This window comes from Talpa occidentalis, unplaced genomic scaffold (genome assembly GCF_014898055.3).
Source record: "Talpa occidentalis isolate TD23 unplaced genomic scaffold, MPIMG_talOcc4v2.1 talOcc4.7, whole genome shotgun sequence".
NCBI classification, from domain to species: Eukaryota; Metazoa; Chordata; class Mammalia; order Eulipotyphla; family Talpidae; genus Talpa; species Talpa occidentalis.
Window position 1 is genome coordinate 107909096 of NW_023605083.1, and position 22813 is coordinate 107931908.

Below are 22813 nucleotides of genomic sequence, written 5' to 3' on the forward strand. Positions count from 1 at the left end.
TCCCAACCCCACTCTGACCAGACCTGGCCCTCTCCTCTGTCTTGCAGAACTACAGCGAGAGGGAAGCATCGAGACTCTGAGTAACAGCTCAGGTTCTACCAGCGGCAGCATCCCAAGAAACTTTGACGGCTATCGATCTCCACTGCCCACCAACGAGAGTCAGCCCCTCAGCCTCTTCCCTACGGGCTTCCCGTAGGTGCCAGCAACCTGCCTCCAACTGGCCAGGCCACTCACCTGCTGGAAGGAGGGGGGAGACGCCCCCTCTGGTCCTATCTTCAGTCTCTGCTCCTCTTTCGCCAGCCACCTTCTCCAAGCTTCATGACAACAGCCACCCACCCGACCTGGATTGAGAAGAGACGCTTCTCCAGAGCACCTCGGTGCGCACTGACCTCTCCCCTCCCATCAGCGGGGCTTGGCCGAGAGAGACTGCAGAAGCTCCGTCCCCTCCTCTGTTTGCACATGATGTCCTGCATTGGATCCGCTTTTGTATTTTCTAACCATAGCCACAGGGGGCCTGGGTAGGGAGAGGGTGGGTGCCCTGGCCAGGCATTTTGACCCTGAGCAGACAGCCCTAGCCTGTTCCTGGCCGTGCACACACTGCCCTGCTTCCTTGGCCAACCTCCCTCTGGCTTGGGGTGAACTGAGGCCTGGAGTATTAGGGAAGGAGAAGTCCACTTTCCTCCTTTCTTTCCCCTTTGGCTCATGGGAAGGATTTGTCTTCTTATCTGTAAGCCCTTTTACCCTGGTCCTGTACTATTCAGTGAAGGAAACTGTGGTTGCTGAGACCCTGTCAAAAGTGCACGTCTTGTCCAATAAATCACGCTGCAATTGGTGTCCATTCCTGAATTGCTGGGGTCAAGATCTTCTCCAAGTGCTGAGCAGAGTCACGTGGGCCTGATCTTGTGTCCCTGCTCCCAACACCCCTACCGATACGTGGAACTGGGAGGGGCGGGGGGCCGTGGAGTGTCAGTGAGGGTAAGAAGAAGAGAGTCTTCTTGCTTGTTACCAGAGCAAGGCATTTCTAGGAGTGTGACGGGCCTGGACCAAGCCTGACTCTGGGGCCTTGGCACGTGCTGGTGGGCTGCTGTGGGACAGAGAGCCTGAAGAAGCCTCTTGCCAATTCATAGGGCTGGGTGTCTTGTCATGGCCTCTTTTCCAAACCCAGAAGGTCGAAGGATGGTCAGGTGAAGGTGGGTGTCTCGTGAAACCGGACTGGAACCTCACATGATAATTTCCTGATTTTGTCCCCCTCTTTCCTCCCAGTTCTGTACCTAAAATAAATGGCAGCCAGGAGGCAGGAACAGAGAAGCAAAAAGGGGTGCTAAGCAGGAAGGAAACTATGCTTGCTCTAGTTCTCCCCCTCCCCCCCAGACACTGGAGAGACCTGAAAGGATTGGAGAAAATCCACTGAGTCAGATGTGGTTTGGGGTGAAGTTTAATGTACCAGCCGCAGAACAGTTGAGTTCACAAACAAGCAGACCTTCCCATTCAGCCCTTCAGCTGGAGCTGGGGCACTTCCTGGGGCCGCTGCCTGCCCCCTTCACATGCACTCCATCCAACCTTGGCACCTGGGAAGAGATTTAATCTTCAGTTGCCTCCACCTGATCAGTTGGGCATGTTGGGAGAAGGGGCACTTGGATCACGCTAAGCTCTGTAGGCTGAGTAGTCGGCCCTGCATTGGGTGGTTGAAGCCAGTCGCTCCTGCCTGGGAGCCTTCGGGGTGAGAAATCACATGCCAGAGCGAGGCCTGTTGGGAACGGAAGGAGGGCTGAAGAGGCCTGAGCACAGCCCGGGGAGGCTGCTGGATAAGCAGCAGCTCTCCTCCATTTCAGCCAGAGTGGAGATGCTCATGTGTCTGGCACCCTCAGCCAGAGCAGTGTTGCGTTCAAAAAGGGACAGGGCACCAGGCACCTGTGTACGGTGCCCATAGGACATCTGGATGGAGCAAAGATGGAGAGCCAGGAGCACCCCCTAACCACTGAGGGAACCAGTTGGCAGCTTCGATTCAGGAGTCCTCCCGGCTCAGCCTTTCCCTCCAGGGGGTGCAAAACAGCTGTGGCCTCCTCCAGTCAGGGAAAGTGGTGGGTGTAGGGCTGGACTTGCTGGCTGAGCTTGCAGGACAATCTGGTTATTCATCTGCTCACAGCCAGGGCAGTTCTTTGAGTATGTGGGGGAAGGGGGAGGATAAGAAAGGCCAGATAAGCTGGCCCCATGGCGGCTGCCACTGGAGCTCAGGTTATCAGAGAGGCCTTGGGCCTGGCCCCCAGCTAATTGGGGAGGCTGTGGACCCTGCCACAGCCTATAATCAGCTGGAAGTGAGAGCTGGGCCCCAGAGCGGGGGACCTTTCTGTCCACTGGCCCTGGAGCAGCCAGCTTCCTATCCCCCACAGATAATGCCCAGAGCACTCTACTTCACCTCCAGAGCTCCAGACTGATGGCATCACCGAGGAGGCCATCAAAATGTGCATCTAACTGTGGCCTGGCCAGGTGACCTTGAGGAAGCCATTTGACCTCTCTGATTCTCACAGAGCTCCCTGCTCAGTGGGCAAATTACTCTGGAGTTTCTCTCGGTTTGATGGAGCTGCTGGGGCAGCAGCTCAAGGAGGTAAGGCACTGTGGGTCTGATTCAAGAAAAGGGCCCGGGGTCCCAAGGCCAGTTCAGGTGCATAAGCACTCTGTCCAACACCAGCACCAGCTCCTCTGGACACCAGCAGGGGCAGAGCAGCCACTGCCAGTCTGAGTTGGACATGGTTTCTCAGTGCCGATTTTTCTGACTTTCACAGGTCAAAGAATCTGTAAACAGAAAGGTACCGAGGAGAGTGCCATTCTGTCCCCATTTTGCAGATGAGGAGCCTAAACCCTAGAGAAGACCAGGGCCTTGGCCAAGATTAGGAAGTCACGCAGCTAGTCTGCTGATCCCTGTCAGCACCTTTCTGCCTCACATATTCTGGCTCATTCTCTTTGAAGGCCTGCTTTGCTGAATTCCCAGACCTGTGTCCCCAAGACTCTGAGTCCCACTCACCCCCCTCCCTGACTCACCTCCACCCCCTACCTCTTCAGTGCCTGACTCTGAAGCTGCACCTAGTCCCTGTGTAACTGAGGATGCAGTCCTTTCCTGCAGAGCTGGAAACTCTTGGGACAAAGAAAGAGTATGTTATACATCGTATTCAAAGCAAGAGTTCAGCCTGATGGTGAGCTCACTATTGCCATGGTAAGAGCGTGGATAGCTAGGGACAGCAATGGCAATACCATCTTCTAAGGAGTGGGCTAGGCCTTGCAGTAGCTGTGTGACCTCGGGTGAATTATTGCATCTCTGGGCTTCAAGGTTCTCATCTGTAATGGGGGAGAACCCGTGGAGGGAGAGGTGGTTTGCATCCTCCTCCACGGAGCTAAAGTTGAAAAGCAGGCAAAGAGGAAATTGCAGGTCCAAGAGGCAAAGGTTTGATTCACAGGCCAGCAGGTAGCTGACCTGACAGGGCAGGCAGCTCTTCAGTGGAGAGAGAGGGTGGGTGTGGTGCAACTGGAACCCGGGTTGTGGCACGCTGCCCCCTGAAGCTGCTCCAGGGAACTCAGCCCCGCTCCCTGCGAACGCATTTCTGAAAGCGAATCAGGAGCCCATGGAAAGCGCACAGGCCTGCCCCGCCCTCTCTCACAGGTGGGCTGGTCCTAGGGGGTCCTTCTTGCGGGTTGCACCCCCCAATCTCACCACCCCATTCTAAAGCCACACTGCAGCATGTCCTGCCGCGATTCCAGACACCCACACCCATAATCTCACACCCGTGCACGCACACGCACACGCAGGTTCACAGCCGTGCACCTCACTTGTGCCGACTGCCGGGGTCTAAGCGGACGGCCGCTGCGCAGGGACACCCACCCCGGAGCGGCGAATAGCCTGGAGCTCCCAGGACGACGGGATCCTCAAAACTGGAGAAGTCGTCGGAAGTCTGGCCGGGCGCATCCTCGGTTGCCAGACGCGGAACCTCACCCTCAGGTGCAGAGCTGCAGGCTTAGAGCGCCAAGCTGTCCCGGGCCATGGCGGCCAAGCCGGGCCTTGCCTTGGCATCAACCTGGAAGACTAAGGACTAGACTGTGGCTGCCAAGGCACTTTCCCGGACCTAACCGGGAAGAAGTGGCCCCGGCGCTGTCCCGGGCGTAGGCGCAAGGCAGGAGCCACTGCGCGCTCTCCCCGGAACCCCCGCCCCCCGCCCCAGCCAGTCGGCCGACCCTGCACGGAGTAATTGGGTCGGGAGGGAGGCGACTGGCGGGCGCGACTCCAGAGAGACTGCGCGCCTGTCAGCCGCAATTTGTCTAAGTGGACGGGACACGCCGGGCCGCTGTGGGCCGGGGTCAGCGAGGCCGCGGCCCCCACCCTAGCCAGGCCCGGGCCCGCGGGGAGCCCGGCCCGGCAGCTAAACCGGGCTGGCTGGCGCCAAGGCGCGGGGAGGTGCGGGTCCCAAGGAAGCCAATAGGGGAAGCAACTCTACTCCCCCACCTCCACCCTCCAACACGTCTAGACTCGCACGGATGCGCTCGGCGGCACCGCCACGGCCCGTCACCCGCCTAGGACCACAGTCACCTCACTTGAGGTTCCGCCTGGGGACGCCCATACACAAGTGCCAGTCTCTCACCAGCACCCCGTTACCAGAATGCCTGCCCCCCTCCGCCACACGACCGTACATCCCCAGGCCACCCGCTCTCCGCGATGCACGCGCAGACACACAGCCCCAAGGAAGCGGCGGGGACCACCCCGGGAAAGGTCCAGGCAGGGGTTCTGGACCCTGCGAAAGGCTAGGGGACGAAAGGACGCTTGGGGAGCCAGGTTCGGGGCTGTCCCGCCCAGCCCAGGCCGCCCCAGGCAGATTTCCTTGCTGTGGAAAGCGCAGTGGCTTGAGCGCACCAGCGTGCGGGAGACGCCGGGGCCCGCGCCCGCCCGACGCCCAGGCCCCGCGCGGCCAGGGAGAGGGGGGGCGGCCGAGCGCGCGTCCCCCGCCCGTCTGCGGGGCCCGGCCGATGCAAAGTGACAGGGGCCGGAGCTTTGTTGTGGAGCCTGGGCCGCCTGGCGCCAGCCGCCCCCGTCCGCGCCCTCCCCCTCCAGCCCCGGGCGGCTCTCAAGACGCCCCCCCGGGGGGCCTCTTAAAGAGACACGCACTCTTAGCCCGGGGGACCCCCCCCAAGTGGCGCAAATTTCCCGGGAAGGGAAAAGGGGGTTGACCCAGGCGGGGGAGGGGCTGAGCGGGAGCTGGGCGCCGCAAGGCGCCGCTCCGGGGCTGGCTGGGCCTCCCCTGAGCGGGTTTTCGATAGCCAAGGATATTTCTCGCTGGAGAATTTGATTGGGGGACAGATTCATAATTTTGAGAGCGGCTGCAGCAGAACGTCCAGGGGTTGCAGGACGGCGGGGCGGGGCAGAGGGTGGGGGCCTGGTCCAGAAAGAGCCTGTGGGGGCCCGAGGGCACATCCGTGCCCCAGTGGCTGTGGCCAGGTAGGATCTTGGTCTCTAAATGCAGCTGCTGCGCCGACGCCACCAGGTTTCCTGAGCAAACAACCAAGGCGAACGTGTTTCAAATCTTCTGGCCTTAGACCCCTGGACCAGCTACAACCTTCTGCCAGGAAAACATACAAAATTGCACACACTTAGGTGCACACATATACCTACAAGTAAGAAAGTACGTGTGCAAACACGACTTTGCAAGTGTATTCACGGATTTCCAGACCTCTACCCGGATTCCCGGCTAAAGAATCTTGCCTTAGTATTGTCAGTCAATCTCGCCGACTGAGCAAACCTGTCCACACACGTCCCGCCCCAGGGGCCACATCCCGCCTAAGGTGGAGGCGGCAGGAGTTTGCCTATGCAAAGCTGCAACGGATCCTAACCCGCTGTGTAGACTATGCAACGCGGAATCGAAGATTCGTTCTGTACAGAGAGGAGGCACCCAGCCTAAGAGGGAGCAACCCAGCCAAGGGCGAGGTCGTGAAGAAAACCCTGTGGGGGGCGTGCCCATTTTTGCGCTGGGTAGTAGCCGCTTAGGAAAAGTAGGGAAAAGGTGGAAGAAGACAAACTGCTCGGGTGGGTCCTGAACCTATGCTGCCTGGGGCGACAGACTTTAGGCTTCAAGTCCGAGTGTGCATCTAGCTACAAGGTCCCCTGCACAGCGATGGGCACAGGGTTGCCTGGGCCAGTGTTGCCCGTGGGTGGTAGGAGCACAACACGCGGGCACAGGCCCCGCGCGGGCCGAACTCACCCGCACAGGCAATGGTTGTGTCGGCAGGATTGTCCCCCGGGGCTAGCGCGTGGTCCGTCTTGTCCTTCGGAATTCGAGCGCCAAGAATTAATCCGAGCGTCAACGCCCAAACCCAGCTCAAGGCAGGTGTGCGGCCGCTTCTCTCTGGACGCACGCCTTAACTTGCGGCTTCCTCTGTGCACATAGGCCACCATCACACTGGGAGTGATTCACACACACACACACACACACACACACACACACAGAGCACATCGGGAAGGGAAAAAAAATGCTGGTGCTGCTGGCGACGAAAACTGGAGGTGGGGGTGAGGGTGGGGGCAGGTTTCAAGCACAGGTGCACACAGACACTTGGAGCCCCACACGCCTTATTCGGCGCCACTGAACTTGGGAGAAGTAGGTTTCCGGGGGCAGAGCAAACTCTAGGAAAGTGGCGGAAAGCGGAGAAAGGATGCTGGTGTTTAGGATAAGGGACTTGTGTCTCCCGTACCGGATGCGGCGAAAATTCGTTTGGTCGCGGGTCAAGAACCTGAGAAGCGGCCTCGCCCGCGCCACGCAGCCCGGGGCTGGGCAGAAGGTGCGCGCTCACCTTCCCAGCCCGGAGCGCGGCTCTGCCACCAGCGCGGCCCAGGGCTGGGGTGGGGACGCAGACGGATGCTGGTCTAAGTCCAGGACTTGCCCGGAACTCCAGGTTCCTCCTGAGTCTTCCAGTAAGGGGAGGCGCCGGCCGGGGTTCCCGCGGTCCCGAGCGCAGGGCCGCGTCGCGCCCCCTCCCACGCCGCCCGGACCGGGGCTCGGCCGCAGCTCCACTCACCGGCTCCCGCCACCTGGGTTCCGCTCGGGGACCTCCGCCGCCGGCGCCTCGCTTTCCAGCGCCCGCAGCCGCCCTCCGAGGGCAGGGCCCGGGCGGCGCCGCGGCGGGGAGCGGGGTCGGAAGTCGAGCCGGGAGCGGGCCCGAGCGGCCGGGCGGCCGGGCGCGGGGGGAGGAGGGCGCCCGCCCCCTCCGCCCTCCGGGCCGTGTCAATGCTTTGCACTTGGGGCCGACGTGCGGCTGGGGGTCCTTCCCAGGGTGCGGGGGCCCGGGCGCCCCCAGCCTCGGGCCCTTTCGGCGGGTCGGCTCGGCCAGCCGAGCTCTCGCGTCCCGGCGCAGGCGGCCGCGGGCGCGGGCGGCAGGGTGGGGGCCCGGCCAGGGGGAGGGGTCTCGGGGCCCGCCGGCCCGTCATTGGTTAATATTTTATTCTGTTGACATGTTTTCTTACTGCTGAGGCTTCCGACACCTTCTCCCCGGCCCCCCCTCCCGGCCGGAGCTTGGCCTGAGCTGTCAAAACCCCGCCCCCGGAGACCCACAATTGGTCCAAAAAGCGTAAAATCAGCAATCAAGGGGGGCCTGGCTCGTTAGCGCAGGGGACCCGAGCAGGGCAGGACATGTGAGATAGTCACAGTTTTCCAGAGATCACGACAAGATCTCACCAGTCGCGCGTGGTCCCCGGCGCCGGAGCGGGCCAGCCCAGCCCAGCCCAGCCCGGCCCAGCCCAGCCCGGCGCAGCGCCCCCGCCGCCCCCGCGCCCCGAGCCCCGCGCCCCCGGCCGCGCGCGGGACGGGGAGCCGGGAGGAGCCGCCGCCGAGCCCGCCGCCAGGGCCGCCCTTCCTCCGCGCGCGCCGCCGCCCGGGCCGGGGGTCCGAGCCGCGCGCCCCCGGCCCCGGCTCCCCGGCGCCCGGGCCGGATGTCCCGATGAGAGAGCCGGCGCTGGCGGCCAGCGCCATGGCTTACCACCCCTTCCACGCGCCGCGGCCGGCCGACTTCCCCATGTCCGCCTTCCTGGCGGCCGCGCAGCCCTCCTTCTTCCCGGCGCTCGCGCTGCCGCCCGGCGCCCTGGCCAAGCCGCTGCCCGACCCGGGCCTGGCGGGGGCGGCGGCCGCAGCGGCCGCGGCGGCCGCGGCGGCCGAGGCGGGGCTGCACGTCTCGGCGCTCGGCCCGCACCCGCCCGCCGCGCATCTGCGCTCGCTCAAGAGCCTGGAGCCCGAGGACGAGGTGGAGGACGACCCCAAGGTGACGCTGGAGGCCAAGGAGCTGTGGGACCAGTTCCACAAGCTGGGCACCGAGATGGTCATCACCAAGTCCGGGAGGTAGGGCGGCGGCGGGCGCGGGCGGCGGGCGGGGGACCCCACGTCGCCGGCCGGCCGGAGCCCGTTGCCCTGCGCCCCGCGCGCCCGGCCCCCGCGCCACGCTGAGCGCCCTGGGCAACCCAGTTGACTTTTGTCTCTTGGCACCGGGGCGAATTTTTTAAAAACTAAAATACCGAAACCTCCCGAAAGAAGGAAAACGAAAATATGCACCCAGAGAACAGTCCCAAGTGCTCTGAGTCCCGGCGCCGAGAGGGCCCCGCGGCTCGGCCCGGCCCGGGGGGGGGGGGGGGGGGGGGGGTCTGCGCTGGAACCCCTCTGCCCGGAGGCGTCCTCGCCTGCCGCGGGGTCTGACTCCGAGCTCCGAGGAGAGGCAGCGGCTCCTGGACGCTCCTCCGACCCTGAAGTCCAGAATCGGACTCGCATCCCACTAGGCCGAGGTCGGCCTGGGGTTCGCTCTGGCTGTGGCGCCCCTGCAGCGAGCTCCTATCCGCCCGGCCCGCAACTTGACCTGACCCTGAGCCTTGTCGGGCAGAGAAGCCAATAGCTCCAGATCCACAACGGGCTTTAAAGCCTGAAGAAAACCGTAATCCCTATTCCCAACACCCGAGGCTCGGCCAGGGAGAATGTAGACCTCAGGATCACCCTCTTCCCCCGAACTTTAGTGTTAGGGTGCCTGCTCACTCTAGCTGCGGTAACCCAGCTCCCCCAGCAAACATCCTCTGAATTTATTTCTGGGAGTTTAGGTACCAAGTGGGTATATCCCCCAACGAATTTCCAGGAGATTCAAGAGAAGGGGCTGTATTTCTGGAGGGCTTGGATTTATTTTCTGGTCATTGACTTTCATTTCAGGTGATGGGAGAGCCAGGGTCACCAGATCTGAGTGTAGGGCCGATGGGAAGCCTTAGAGTAAGGGGGTCTGATGGGCAGAAATGGGATCACCTGGGAATAACAACCGCAAGGGGATAAGGAGTCCAACAAGCTACCTCATGGAAACACTGCTGGGAAACCTCCAGACAGTTGTGGGGGGCGGGTAGTGTGAGAGGGGTCCTTGGATAAACAGATAAGAACATTCCCCTTTCTCTTCCTCGCAGGAGGATGTTTCCTCCCTTCAAGGTACGAGTCAGCGGCCTGGATAAGAAGGCCAAATACATTCTGCTGATGGACATTGTGGCGGCTGATGATTGCCGGTATAAGTTTCATAACTCCCGCTGGATGGTGGCAGGCAAGGCAGACCCAGAGATGCCCAAACGCATGTACATCCACCCGGACAGCCCAGCCACGGGGGAGCAGTGGATGGCCAAGCCTGTGGCTTTCCACAAGCTGAAGCTGACCAACAACATCTCCGACAAGCACGGCTTTGTGAGTGCAGGACAGGCACGGGGATGGGCGTCAGAGACTGAGTACCTGGCACTGCACTGGGAGAGCAAGATTGTAGTTCCCTGGAGTGGAGTACTGCTGAACCCCCAGAGTGCCCCTGGGTCACCACCCCACCTGGGCCTGCGCCCAGAGGACTCCATTCTGCTAGCCTTGGGAATGGTGGGGTGGACAGCGGGTATGGTCCAGACTACTCATAATCTCAGTTGGAGTCTGGCCTTCTAACCCTCTTTCTTGAGTCAAGCAGGAGGCAGGTGCTCCAGGGGTTCAGTGGTTCTGCTCTTGGCCTTTAGGTGCTGATCGTGGAGTGAAGTGAATATTTACCCACAGTCACAGCTTATTCCCATCCCTTTCCCCAAACTTGGAAATTTAAAAGTTAAACCAGTTCTCTCTACAATCTCTCTGAGGCTCTTTTCCCTTCTCCCACAGATAGATGCCTGGCCAGAGGGAGGGGGTTGGGGGGTTCTGTTTCCAATGGGGGGGGGCAGTAAATGGAGGGGAGAGTCTGTGGGCAAAGGTACTGTCCATTCCAAGGTAGGGCATTCGGTGAGCCCCAGAGTTTCCAGTCTTCTCTCCATGGTGATACCAGAGCTTAGCAATGAACCAGGAAGAGAAGCTAAGAGTGAAATTATGGGAGTGTTATTTAGTTTTATTCTGCTATCTCTGTTTTCAGCTGGGGAAAGGGGAGAGACTGTGAGAAAGAAAAGCAAGAGGGAAAAAAGTGAGTGGCAAGAAAAAGAGCAAAGAAGAGAGGAGGAAACAGTGAAGAATGGGGGGGTGGAGGGTGAAGAAGGTAGAGCAGAGAGAAAAAGCAACAGTGAGACAGACAGGAAGACTGACAGGAAGACATAAGGTCCCCAGGGAGTAGAAATGCTCCTGAGAAGGCTGGGGGCTGCCACTGACCCACGCCCTCTCCGCAGACCATCCTGAACTCCATGCACAAGTATCAACCGCGCTTCCACATCGTTCGAGCCAACGACATCCTGAAGCTGCCCTACAGCACCTTCCGCACCTACGTGTTCCCTGAGACGGACTTCATCGCGGTCACCGCCTACCAAAATGACAAGGTGCGCTTTGGGGGGTCTTGGGTTCGGCCCCTGCACCCAACTCCTCTACCCCACCCCTTACCCAGCGCAGCTCCAATCCACTCAAACCCACCCCCCGCCCCCGCAACTCCCACATCACCCGGAACCCTCACCACCACACACAAGCACAAGCCTTATGTCCGAAAAGGCAGCACCCACCAAAATCCCCCAGACTCCCTCTGAGCCCGCGAACACCCACACCCCGGCTCCCAGAGGCTCTGAACAGCTGCTCGCTGCTTGGGGTGGGGATGTTTACTTAGCAATTGGCAGAAACTTCAGACTGCGCTGACATTTTTACATTTTATTCGTTTATTTCTTGGCGCAGTGTTGGGAATGTAAATCAAGAGAGGGCTCGGGAGGCTATTGCCCAGGCTCTCCCAACCCTAAGAACCCAAAGTTAGGAACCCAGAGCACAGTTTTCACTCTCCTGGGGAGCCAGAGGGTGGGCAGGTAACACAATCAGTCGCCTGGCCTCAGACCTCTTGAGAGGCGCCTAGAAACTTTTCCTTCAAGTTTAAGGGCTTTTTCTGTTTCTGGCTTTCAACACCCTGTCTCTAAAGGGGCAAAGCATCGCCCCCACTAGGCCTGTGCCCGTGTGCACCACTTTCGTGCGAAGGAGAGTGTCTGAATGTCCTGAGGATTGTTCCTTCTGCCTTTGTGTAGACGCTAGTATGAGTGCACACCCTCTGGGACGCCTGGGATAGTTGTGGAGGAGTGTGGATTCAGTTGATTCTGTGGGAGCTTAGGGGCTTGTAGGGGGTTTTGGTCTGTGTGTACTTTCGTGGGGCCGTGGGCGTGACTTGCCGCCCGTGTGCCTTTGGACACGAGTGTGTTCTGCTCCTTGTGCGCCCCTGCTCAGGAGCCAGGTTTGTTAAACTTGAGTGGCCGCTGGGCCTGTGTTTGTGCTAAAGCAGATTTTGACTCTGTGAGCACAGTTTGGGGTCTGTGTGTGCAAATGAAGGGACCATTCCTCCAACAAAAGTTTTTGGAGGGGAGACCAAGTCACTTTCGGAGAGGCCTACCAGCTCAGGGAAATCTTATCCCAGGCAGTAGGCTCCCAGGGGACACTTCCCGGGTCTCTCCTTTGGGTCAGCAGCCGCTGACGTCGGGGTGCCCCAGGCCAGGCTGGAAGAGCCAGTCCTGACCCTGCGCTGCCTCTCGATCCCGATCCCCGCAGATCACGCAGCTGAAGATCGACAACAACCCGTTCGCCAAGGGCTTCAGGGACACGGGGAATGGCCGCCGGGAAAAAAGGTAAGGCGTGCGCGAGAGGGCCCTTTGAGGGAGCAGGACGTGAGTGTGTGCGCGTGTATGAGAGAGCGCGCGCGAGAGGAGGGAGACCCCCTGACCCGCTCCCCGCTCGTCCCTAGGAAGCAGCTGACGCTGCCATCCCTGCGCTTGTACGAGGAGCACTGTAAGCCGGAGCGCGACGGCGCCGAGTCAGACGCCTCGTCTTGCGACCCTCCCCCTGCTCGGGAGCCGCCGCTCTCCCCGGGAGCAGCCCCCAGCCCCCTGCGCCTGCACAGGGTCCGAGGTGAGCGTCGGGTGATCGGACCAGGAGTGGGACCACCAAGGGGAGAGGAGAGTCTCCTGGGGCCGCCTGCTGCCTTTGCTCTGCGACCCACTGACCTTAAAGCCCCGCGGGAAGCACCAAGCAGTGCCTCTCGGATGGACCTTCCAGCCAGGTCTCCCCAGCGCGCACGGTCCCGCGCAGCCAGAGGAAGCCCTGCGCGCTCTGCCTGGCCCCCGGGTGTGGTGCGCGGCTGTGGCAGTGAAGAATCCTCTACGGGGCCCAATTTCCCCCACTCTAGATGGGGCGGCGTGGGTTAGGCGACTTGCAGCGGCCCCTAAATGGGCAGGGAGCCGGTGGCCCCTCGGCCTAAGTTGCCCCTGCAGCAGCCCTTTTCAAGTCTCCGCCACCCCGCCCAGACCCGACAGCGGCTTCCCGCCCGCGTCCTCCCGGCGCGTAACCCCGCGCGTCCCTCTCCCCGCAGCGGAGGAGAAAACCAGCGCCGCGGAGAGCGACCCCGAGCCCGAGCGGCTGGCCGAGGAGCGCGCGGGGCCCGCGCTAGGCCGCAGCCCGGCGCTGGACGGCAGCCCCCCTCGCTCGACCGAGCCGGAGCGCGCGCGGGAGCGGCGCAGCCCCGACAGGGGCAAAGACCCCACCGAGAGCGGCGCGGACGCGGCATTCGGCCTGCGGAGCCTGGAGAAGGAGCGCGCCGAGGTCCGGCGGAAGGACGAGGGGCGCAAGGAGGCCGGCGAGGGCAAGGAGCCTGCCCTGGCGCCACTGGTGGTGCAGACAGACAGTGCGTCCCCCTTGGGCGCCGGACACCTGCCGGGCCTGGCTTTCTCGGGCCACCTGCACGGGCAGCAGTTCTTCGGGCCGCTGGGAGCCGGCCAGCCGCTCTTCCTGCACCCGGGACAGTTTGCCATGGGCCCCGGAGCCTTCTCGGCCATGGGCATGGGTCACCTGCTGGCTTCAGTGGCGGGCAGCGGCAACGGAGGAGCCGGCGGGCCGGGGGCTGCCACCGGGCTGGATGCAGGCGGGCTGGGTCCCGCGGCCAGCGCGGCGAGCACCGCTGCGCCCTTCCCGTTCCACCTCTCCCAGCACATGCTGGCATCTCAGGTAAGGCCTGTGATCTGGCGGCAGTATTGGGGAGGGGGGCAACTGAGGACTTGAGGGGGGCCATAGGCACTCCGGGCTTCCAGTGGGCAAGAAGCTTGTCCCGGAGAAGACCTGACGGACCTCTCAACATCACCTGGGTTTGTGGAGACTAAGGTGTAGGTCCAGGGTCTGCCCAGGGCACTGCTTCTGAGTCCAGTTTTGACCTTGGGCAAATCCCTGAGCCTCCCCAGCCGGTTCCTTGTCTGTGACTCCAGCTAAGACTCCCATTAGACTCTTCTTACTCTGACAATCTGGGGTCGCCAGCAGCTTTCATAAAGTCCACCCTCCTAGCATAGGACTTTTTTGGGGGGGGAACAAAGGCCCTTGACTCACTGTCAGACCCTGAAAGTCTAAGTGTCTGGACAAAGAGTAAGAAAATTTGTCGTATGTTCTGGACAGTTAGTCACCAAAGTGACCCACCTCCCAGAAAACCTCTGCCCCCTTTCAGGCCCTCCAGGAAATCCTCTGACCTAACAAAAGACAGGGCTGCTCCTTTCCCCACCTGTGTCTGGAATCTCCCCCAGTTACACATCTCAGGGAGCAGAGGCTCAGTTCCTAGGGTCCAGGTTGAAATTCTGAGCTCCCAAGGGAGAGTTTATGAAACTGTAGTCAGCAACAAAATGAGATTCAAAGGGGAGAGCAGCCTTTGGTTGGTTGGGTGGAATATTCCCTGTGGAAAGATTTGGAATCTCTTCATTCATTTTCTTCCCTCTGAGGTTTCTGGCAAATTGAACCCTTGAGATCTTATCGCAAGGGTAGGAAAATAGGAGTTCGGGTCTGTGAAGTCTTCTTTGGTTCAGAAGAAAATATTTTTAATATGTGTGTGAGTGTGTGTGTGTGGGGGGATTCTGAAATGAGTTTTAAGTAGAACTCAGTGTCCGAGATGTGTGGAGTGAGTGTTCAGGGCACTAACACTACATATCTGCAGCTCCGAGCAGGCAGGGAAGACTTCAGAAAATGGAGTTCAGGGCCTGGAGGCTTAATCTGCACCCTTGATTCTGTGTGTATATGAATGCCTTCACCCCAAATTTTAGAGATGACTATAGGCATCTTAGAGGCCCTGGGAAGCCAGGACTTCTAGACACAACCTGGCCAACAGGTGCAGGGCGAGGGTGAGCGTCCCCAGGGCTCAGGAAGCATTCACTGGTGTACTACTAGTGGTTAAGTTCCAAGTCAATGTAGCATACACCTGGTCAGCAGGTAGAGCCAAATCCTGGGGGCTCTAAAACCTCCTTCCTTTCTCTTGACTTGGGATGCCAGATCTGAAATACCAGCAGAGCTTGACCTTCACAGGAAGGATATTTTCTCATTCCTGACTAAGCTACTTCTTTCCTTCCCCCTGCCTGAGCCAGTCCTGAGACTCCCTGGAAGCTGGGCACAGGCAGCTCCTTGCCCTCCTCCTGTATCCACACTCTCTAGGGAGTGAGCCATTATCTCAAAGGTCAGGTAATCCAAAAGTCGGGTCTCATGGACTTATGTGGTGTTTATCCAGGGTTTCCTGTGCTCGCCACAGGCAAAAACAGCATTTCTTCCCCTGCTGCCACATAGGTGCTAATACAAATGTTCTTTGTGGAATATTCAGGTCAGTTTATGACTTGATCTGCACCTCTACTTTTTGCTTTGTCCAGGCAGGAGCCCCCTTGGCAGGTGGGCAGGCATCAAGAGAATTTACAAAGCCCCCCACCCCCAGAAGAACTGGGGAGGATGTTGTTCTAAGCGAACAGACTCTCCCAAGAAAACCAAAGCTGCCTAACTCCCACCTGGCCCCATGCCTGCCCTGTTTCCTCCCTCTAGGCCTTTGTCCATGCTAGTTTAGCCACCTGGAATGTTCTTCCCTTCCTCCTACTATAATCCCCAGCACAGCGCTTGATAGAGTCAGGTCTTTGCATAATCACCTGACGTGAGCTCCCCTTCCACCTGGGTTTGGCCATAGGTCTGCTTATCTGTGCTGCTCAGGGTTACAGTTATGTGAGTTCTGGTCTTACGACCATAAGTCCAGTACACAGTAGGGCAGGGATCCCAGTTGTAGCACCAGCCTCAGCCCCCAGCTCACCCTCAGGAAGACCTCAGGTAGAATGCCTAACCTTTGTTTTGTTCTCTTTCTTCTAGGGAATCCCAATGCCCACTTTCGGAGGCCTCTTCCCCTACCCCTACACCTACATGGCAGCAGCTGCAGCAGCAGCCTCCGCTTTGCCAGCCACCAGTGCCGCAGCTGCAGCGGCTGCTGCTGCTGGCTCCCTGTCCCGGAGCCCCTTCCTGGGCAGTGCCCGGCCCCGCCTGCGCTTCAGCCCCTACCAGATCCCAGTCACCATTCCACCTAGCACTAGCCTCCTCACCACTGGGCTGGCAGCAGAGGGATCCAAGGCTGCAGGCAGCAGCAGCCGGGAACCCAGCCCCCTGCCCGAGCTGCCTCTCCGCAAAGTTGGAGCCCCATCCCGAGGTGCCCTATCGCCCAGCGGCTCAGCCAAAGAGGCAGCCAGTGAACTGCAGAGCATCCAGAGACTGGTGAGTGGGCTGGAGAGCCAGCGAGCCCTCTCCCCTGGCCGGGAGTCACCCAAGTGAGGGGGCCGTCCAGCTGCTCCAATGCCATGCAGGCCACACGGGCTGCCTGCCCCTGCTGCTTGGGACTTGTACAGCACAGAATGGGTATTTATTTAAATAAAGGAGCAAAAGCGGGCTGCAGCAGCCAGAATAGAGCCCTGACCAGCCAGCCTGGGCCTGGGACCCTTCCCTGGGCCTCACAAGGAATCCAGCTGCCAGAATACAGTCGCTTTGGAGTCACTGGACTAGGTCCAGATCTGCTCCAGTGTGAAGGTGGCATCTGCCAGATGCCTCTCCTGGCCCTCCAGTGCTGTGGGGAGGCCTCCTTCCCTGCCCAGCAGTTGTTCCGGAGTCAGAAGGTGCAGGGGTCACGGGTGGGAGCTTCAGAGAGAGCCCCCGAGTCCATAGCCTTGGGCCTGGACCGCTTGAGAATCTGGGGTGAGGGATACTAAGGTCAGTGGACACAGAAGTCAGTGCAGACTTGAGATGGGAGGGGACCTTTTCTTCTAGTCCTCCCACCTCTTCCCCCAAGAGACAGGCGCCCTCCCACCCCTGGGGCAGCGGAGGGATGGCACTTCTGCCTTGAGTTCCCAGGGAGAAAAAGATATTTATGAAATAAATGGTAATTTGTGTAAATAAGCTTTAAGGTTCCCAGAATATGCAAATTGGTATTAATTTATTCAAAGGTGTACATTGTTGTGTACATAATATTTAGAGATTAACTCATAGCATTTAATTTTTTTTCATTTTACATGAGCATCTATATTGTACAGGGCTGGGGAGGGGCGGGGTGTCCCTTCGCCCCAGGCGAAGGCCCCCGAGCACCGCAGGAGCTCCCACCCCGCCACCCCCTCGGCCCCTCCGCCCGGGCTTGGCTCGCCCGGCCCGCGGGCTCCACCTCAGGTTTTCACTTTTCGCTCCGGAGCGAGACGAAACGACAAAAACTCGAGAAAACAATAAAACGCATAAAACAATGCGAAGTGGACGGCGCTGTGCGCTCTGTGGGCCGCGCGGGGCTGGGGCGCAGCGAGCGCGTCTGCAAGGACTGGAGGCGGGTGTCGAAGTTGGGGCGCCCGCGGCTCCGCGGCGGTTGCACCCCCGGGCGGCGGGGAGGCTGGGGAGGCTGGCGCAGCCGCGAGGCCGGGAGGTGCCCGCGCGGGCCACGGCCTGGGCCTGGAGGCGCCGCGCCGCCTCTAGTCCCCTGCGCTCCCCGCCCCGGCCGCGTCCCAGGCCCGGCCCCGGGCTCCCTCTGCTGGCCGCTCGCCGCTGGCCGCCTCTCCAGCCGCGCGGCGCCGCGCGCCCGGGCGCCCAGCCGGGCGAAGCGCAAGGCAGAGGCCTGGACCCCGGACTCCCTTTCTTGGGACCCTAACGGAAACCCGTTCAGCTCCTCTTAGCAGGTGAGGCTGGTTTGATGGGTGCTCCTGCTCCCGCTCTCTTTTAGGTAGAGGAATTTCGCTGCTGTCTTCCAAGTCTCACAGACCTGGAAATCTTTCTGCCCCCGTCCCCGAACCTCAAAGAGAAATATCTCCTCCATGATAGGGCTGGTGATTAGAGCAGCAAGGTGTAGCCTGGAAATCCCCCCTTGCAGTTCATCTAAATCTCTCTTGTGGGTGTAAAGAGTGTGAGTCAATATGCTGTTCCCTTTCTAGACTCAGTTTCCCCCTGTATAATAATGAACTGAGTGGGGCCTCTCGGTGGGTATTCCACTGTGTCAGGCTCCATTAGGCCCATTCCTGCAAGGACAGCTCCCTGACACCCCCATCCTCAGGAGGGGGGCATCTTTTTTTTTTAAGATTGATTGATTGATTGATTGATGCAAGAACCGGGGTACAGGCCAGAGGCGCGGGAGGGTGAGAGGATTCACCAGAGCCAGAGCAGGGAACAGAACAGGCAGATTGATGAAATACACTGCTGAGGGGAGCAGCGGGCGAGGCAGGAGAGGTCTGCTGCGCCATGTGGGACCCTCGCTGGCTGGCGGGGGATCAAACTGGTGCTGCAGAGGCTGCAGACAGCCTCCCAGCGCTGTGCTCAACCGCCAGCGCCACCAGGGGAGATCCAGGAGGGGAGGCATCTTGTCTCCCCTTTACCTAGCTAGCAGGTGTCTCTGGCCCCAAATCCTAATAGTAGGGGTGAAGGAGTGCCTTCCCGACTTCTGCCTGCCATTTAGCCCCCCACCTTCTTCCCGATGCTCTCCTCTTAAGCCTTAGCTTTCCACCATGCCCTGGTGGAATGGACTGCTTACCTCCGGCACTTTGGGGGGAGGACAGGCCCTGAAGATGCTGGCTTCCAATTCACCAAGGACACCCGCGATGGTAAAATGGAGGAAGAGTGAAGGTAGAGGTGGAATTGATGGTATCCGGGTCTCCAAGTGCCCAGGACTTTTTGTGGACTGACGTTTTTGCAAGGAAAGGGAAACATGTCCAGTTCTTTCAAGAAGGAAGCTGACCCAAGGTTACACTGAATTCGGCAAGGGGCTCAGCCACTGAACGAGTAGGGGGCACAGAAGATTTTATCGCAGCCTCCGGAAGGCGGGTTTTGGCTTCCCTGCCTCTGACCTGCAAAGGGCTGTCCAGGAACAGGGCAGACAGAGTGGCCCCTGTCTCAGCTCAAATAGAATCTGTCGCGGACAGTGTGGTTATTGCAGGTTGCTTTGGGCTTAAAAAAAAAAAAAAGCCTCTAAACACCCCTAGAAGAGTAGGGGTGCCTTGTGGCTTCTCACTGCAGCTTGTCCAGCAAGGAGACTTGGGGAGAGGCTGAGTGCACAGCGGCTTGCTTCCCAGGATGCTGACACCACCAGGGGGCAACACCGACGCCAGGTGGTGCGCAGAGGGGGTAGGTGGGGAGCGGGTCCGAGAAGGGTCACAGCAAAGGCCAAGCGGGACGACCTCGTCGCCGATTCTCGCAGCCTCATTGCTGCAGCAGCCAAGCAGGTGAGCGCTCCAGGGGCCTCGGACCCGAGCACACCTTGGAGAGCCTCCCGAGTTACTTCTCCTTCCTCCGCACACGGCCCCTCCCGGAGCCGCCCTCGCGGTCCTCCGGGGCACCCACGTGCCGGCCAGCGCGCGGCTTCGGGAGCTGAGCCCCAGACAGAGGCCCGGCCGCTCCCCGGCCCAATTAAGTCACCGGCTCCCCAGCCTCGCAGCGCGTGTTGTTCCCCCATCATCGCCAGTTAGGTCAGGCGCCCCGCGCACCCCCTCCTCCAATGCCCGAAGGTCTCCTTAACCCTTTAACCCTTTAACCCAGGGCGACCGTCAGCGGCCCTCGACGGCAGACCCGCCAGCGCGCGGACACCGAGGAAGCCGTGCGTGTTGGGGTGGTGGGGATTGAGGGGTCGCCGAGGCTTGCGGGTGACCTGGTGTCGCTGCAGGGCCCTGAGCACGGGGCCCGGAACCCGGGGCGGAATCGCGCCTGTCGGCGTGGAAGCGTGAGGGTGGTTCGCAGGGAAGTTGGAGACTGGGGGTGTGTGGGGGGGCTCCGTGAACCCCTAGCGGCTCAGCAGCTCGGCTGCCACACAAACCCTCATTTCGTCCACGGTAAATCCGAGTGTCTCTCGTCCAAGTCATTCCTTCTCGCCGGCCCCCGCACCCCACACTCGCGCCACAAACCTCCGCGGAACTCTTCACCTGCTTCTGCCTGGCCGAAGGGCGCGGAACTGGGGTCCGCCTCCCCCGCGCACTGCCAGCGCCCACGTGAGGCCCTCCAGGAACCCATGGGTGCAGTCAGCCTCGAGTTCCCAGGACACCCACAGGCAACACCCCCGCTCGACACCTCCCCCCACTTTCTTGGGAATAGATGGGTTTAACCTTCGCCTGCTTCCCGCCCCGCGTGGAGAAGTCAAACTCCCCTCTCCCTCCGTCCACTGCTCGGCGGGCTCCGCGCCCGCGGTCCTGGGCCTTGGCCGGGCAGGGGCGAGAGGCGGGATGCTCGGCGCACTGGCGACTGAGCAGCGGCGGGGACACCCGAGCGCGGCCGGGGTAAGGGGTACGGAAGGAGCTTGAGCCCCGGGACGTCTCTGCACACGCTCCCGGGAGCGCCCTCGGAAGTGCCGCCTGTGCACCCCTCGCTGATGCGGTGGCGTCTCTGTCCGAACGCTCCTGGGTCTCCGTTTTGCCCTTGGGGGGTCTTTTGGGCTCTTTGGACGCGCAGATCCGCCCCTCACCCATTCCCGAAGCTCTGGGTCCCCAGAGCTGACGGCCACCCCTCTTCCTCGCGCCCCCTGGCCGGCACCCCCCGCGGAGGCGCGCCGGGAGCAGGCGGGGGTTGCGGCATCGCCCAGTGTTCCCACGAGGTGGCGCTCCAGGCCAGGGCCCGGGCCGCGGTGGGCCGCCGCCCTCGCCAAGAGCTGGCGGTGGACAGAGCGAGCCGCGACCAGACGGCACGACGGGCGGAGATCCAGAGTCACAGATGGACGTACCAGACGGGCTCGGGCAGCCTAGGGACCGAGGCGCCGGCCGAGCCTGAGCGGGACTCCTGACGGGACTGCGGGGCTTCTCTCCTGCGCGGGGCCGCCCTGCCGTGCCTGCTCCCTGAGCCAGAGGCCCTGCCTGCTGACACCCAGCGCGCCTTCTGGTGCCGGCCTAGGCCAGGGCGCTAGCCATCCAACGGGGCAGGGAATCCGCTCCTTCGGCCTTCTGGGCCTCTCAGAAGCAGGACTTTGGGCTTGGATCCACTGTGCACGCACAGGACTCTGCCTGCGGGCCCTGGGTCCACCTGGACCCTGCAGGAAAGCGGGAGGGGGACCGGAGTTTTAGGCGGCTCTTGGCCCGGAGATGTCCAGTGCTGCCCCTGCCAGGAGGTCCACCGAGGCTTCTGCCTCCAGCGCCTCACCATTGTCTTCAAGGTCAAGTACCCAGGGGTGCAGGGAGGCCCCTCAGAGTAGTCCTAAGAAGCTGCTTACCTGAGGGACAGTGCCAAAAGTCTGGGGAGGTTTGGGGCCAGTGTCTACCAAGTAGGAGGTCTTGGGGAAAGGTGAGAACACAGGGGTCAGTCTGAGAACTTCTCCCTCATTTAAGGCCACCAAGGTTTTGGGTCAGGTTTGAATGCAGTTGGGGGTGGGAGAGGTGTAAGGCCCCTGTGGCTATGACATACCGGAATGCGATTCAGGAGTGGGGTTTGGAAACCTGATTCCAGCTGATCCCTAAATTCCCCAGATGAGCTCTGGCACTCTGGGAGATTATCTCTCTTGTTATTAAGTAAGGGTGCACAACTAGAAACTGCCCGGTGGACATCAGTCAGGGTCATCTCCAAGGCAAGCTTCCAGCTTGTTCTGTGCCCCAGTCAGTGTCTTCCCTGCCCTAGGCGCACAGCTTTTCGCTTTGGGTATATAACACAGCAGGGCGACAAATAACTTCACAGTTACCTATATGCCCTCCTACTGCTGAAGCTCGGGAGATAGGGACAAGGTCTAGCTAGCGCTGTCTCTAGCTGTGTGACCTTGGATGTGACTTTCTTTTCTGGACACCAGAATTATCTTCCTGAAAATAAATGATTTGGACTAAAATCAAATTGAATTGTGAGTGACCACTCAGGCTTGGTCCACTTCCCAGTGACAGCACACCCCTCCCCAGTCTCAGCTTCTTCAGACAAGAGGCAGGCACTATGTTTCCATTTATTGTTTGAGGACGCTAAGCCTGAGGAATAAGCGGGATCATGCCCAGACCCAGGCTGCTGTTGCTAAGATTCTTGGGGTGGGGGGCAGGGCTGGTGGCCAGGATGAATTCACAATTAAGAAATCGCATTCCAGGTCCTGAAGCCCTCAGGGAACCGGCTGGCTCCAGCTGCCTCCACTTCTTGTGGTTTCTCCCTGCTTGCTCCACCTTGGAGCAAACTGCAGGAGAGGCGCAGGCTGGTGGGGCTTGGCACCCAGCTCCATAATTTGACTTCTTCCCAGAGAAGGGGATTCCAATGGACGACGTTCAGGGACCCATGGTTAAGGGTGCCTCCCAGACTTGGGCTAATGTGGAAGGCTCCGGCATTCAAAGCACTTTCTACAGGGACTCACGCTGAACCCTCGCTGGCAGGATGGAGATTATGAATCCCCACTTTACAGATGATGACACTGAGATTCAGAGACGAAGTGAGGTGTCCCAGACCTTCCAGCAAATAAAGGACCGAGCTCTTTCTCAATCCCACGGGCTGGCCCTTGGACATGTTAACTGATGAAGTACTCATGGGTGAGTCTGTCTTGTCGCTAGGAAAAGGCAAAAGGGCTGGTTGGCAAAGGTCCTTCCATAAAAGCAAGCCGACTCAGAGCCAAAGGCCAGGTGACCAGGGGAAGGGCAATCCCAGACTCATGTCAGCTTGGCAGGGCCTGCCAGGGACTCCTGGTGGGGCCCAGCGCCTCTCCTGTGTGAAACAGTAACAACAGGTTACCGGAGATGTGACATGGAAGTGTTGGCTCAGGCACAGCTCATGTTTGCTTTCCTCATTATTGATTTGCGTCCTAAAGAGAACACCCTCAGATCCCAGGACACCTTCTTCTCAGCCGGACAGCAAGGCAGCAGACCACCACTGCGTGTCTCACTCTGGGCGTGCATTTTCTTAGTTCGCCACCAGGCAGCAGGTATAATTATTCCCATTTTGCAGAGGAGAAAACCAAGACAGACTGAGAGCTGTTACGCAGCAGCTCATGGGGTGCACCAAGGTCTGGCTGACCCCACAGAGTGCTTTTTCCTGGAGCTGAGTTCCTGCTCTACCCCCACAGCATTTGGTGCAGCCTCTTGAAGTGGGCTTTGTTTTTGTTTTTTAAGATTTATTTATTTATTTATACAAGCACTGGGTACAGT

The 22813-nt window shown here is 60.3% G+C and overlaps 3 protein-coding genes across 3 annotated transcripts in view; 2 read left to right on the forward strand and 1 right to left on the reverse strand.

Annotated features, from left to right (window-relative positions):
• Positions 1–855, forward strand: part of BCAS3 (BCAS3 microtubule associated cell migration factor) — a 557971-nt gene extending 557116 nt beyond the window's left edge. The window contains exon 27 of the mRNA XM_037494441.2: positions 48–855. Within this exon, the coding sequence (XP_037350338.2) occupies positions 48–196 (149 nt within the window). The 3' untranslated portion in view covers positions 197–855. The remainder of the gene's footprint in view (positions 1–47) is intronic.
• Positions 856–5078: 4223 nt separating this feature from the next.
• On the reverse strand, positions 5079–7459 carry LOC119231542 (proline-rich protein 2-like). Its single transcript, XM_054688615.1, has 4 exons — positions 7271–7459; positions 6826–7101; positions 6240–6303; positions 5079–5530 (listed from the first exon to the last, which is right to left on the reverse strand). Exons 1-4 carry the CDS (start codon positions 7457–7459, stop codon positions 5109–5111), a joined length of 951 nt encoding a protein of 316 aa, XP_054544590.1. The 3' UTR covers positions 5079–5108.
• A 124-nt stretch (positions 7460–7583) lies between these two features.
• Positions 7584–16993, forward strand: TBX2 (T-box transcription factor 2). The gene is made up of 7 exons (XM_037493450.2): positions 7584–8363; positions 9455–9722; positions 10658–10804; positions 12000–12076; positions 12193–12356; positions 12817–13448; positions 15597–16993. The coding sequence occupies exons 1-7, from the start codon at positions 7969–7971 to the stop codon at positions 16047–16049; spliced, it is 2136 nt and encodes a 711-aa protein (XP_037349347.1). The 5' UTR covers positions 7584–7968; the 3' UTR covers positions 16050–16993.
• The last annotated feature ends 5820 nt before the right edge of the window (positions 16994–22813 follow it).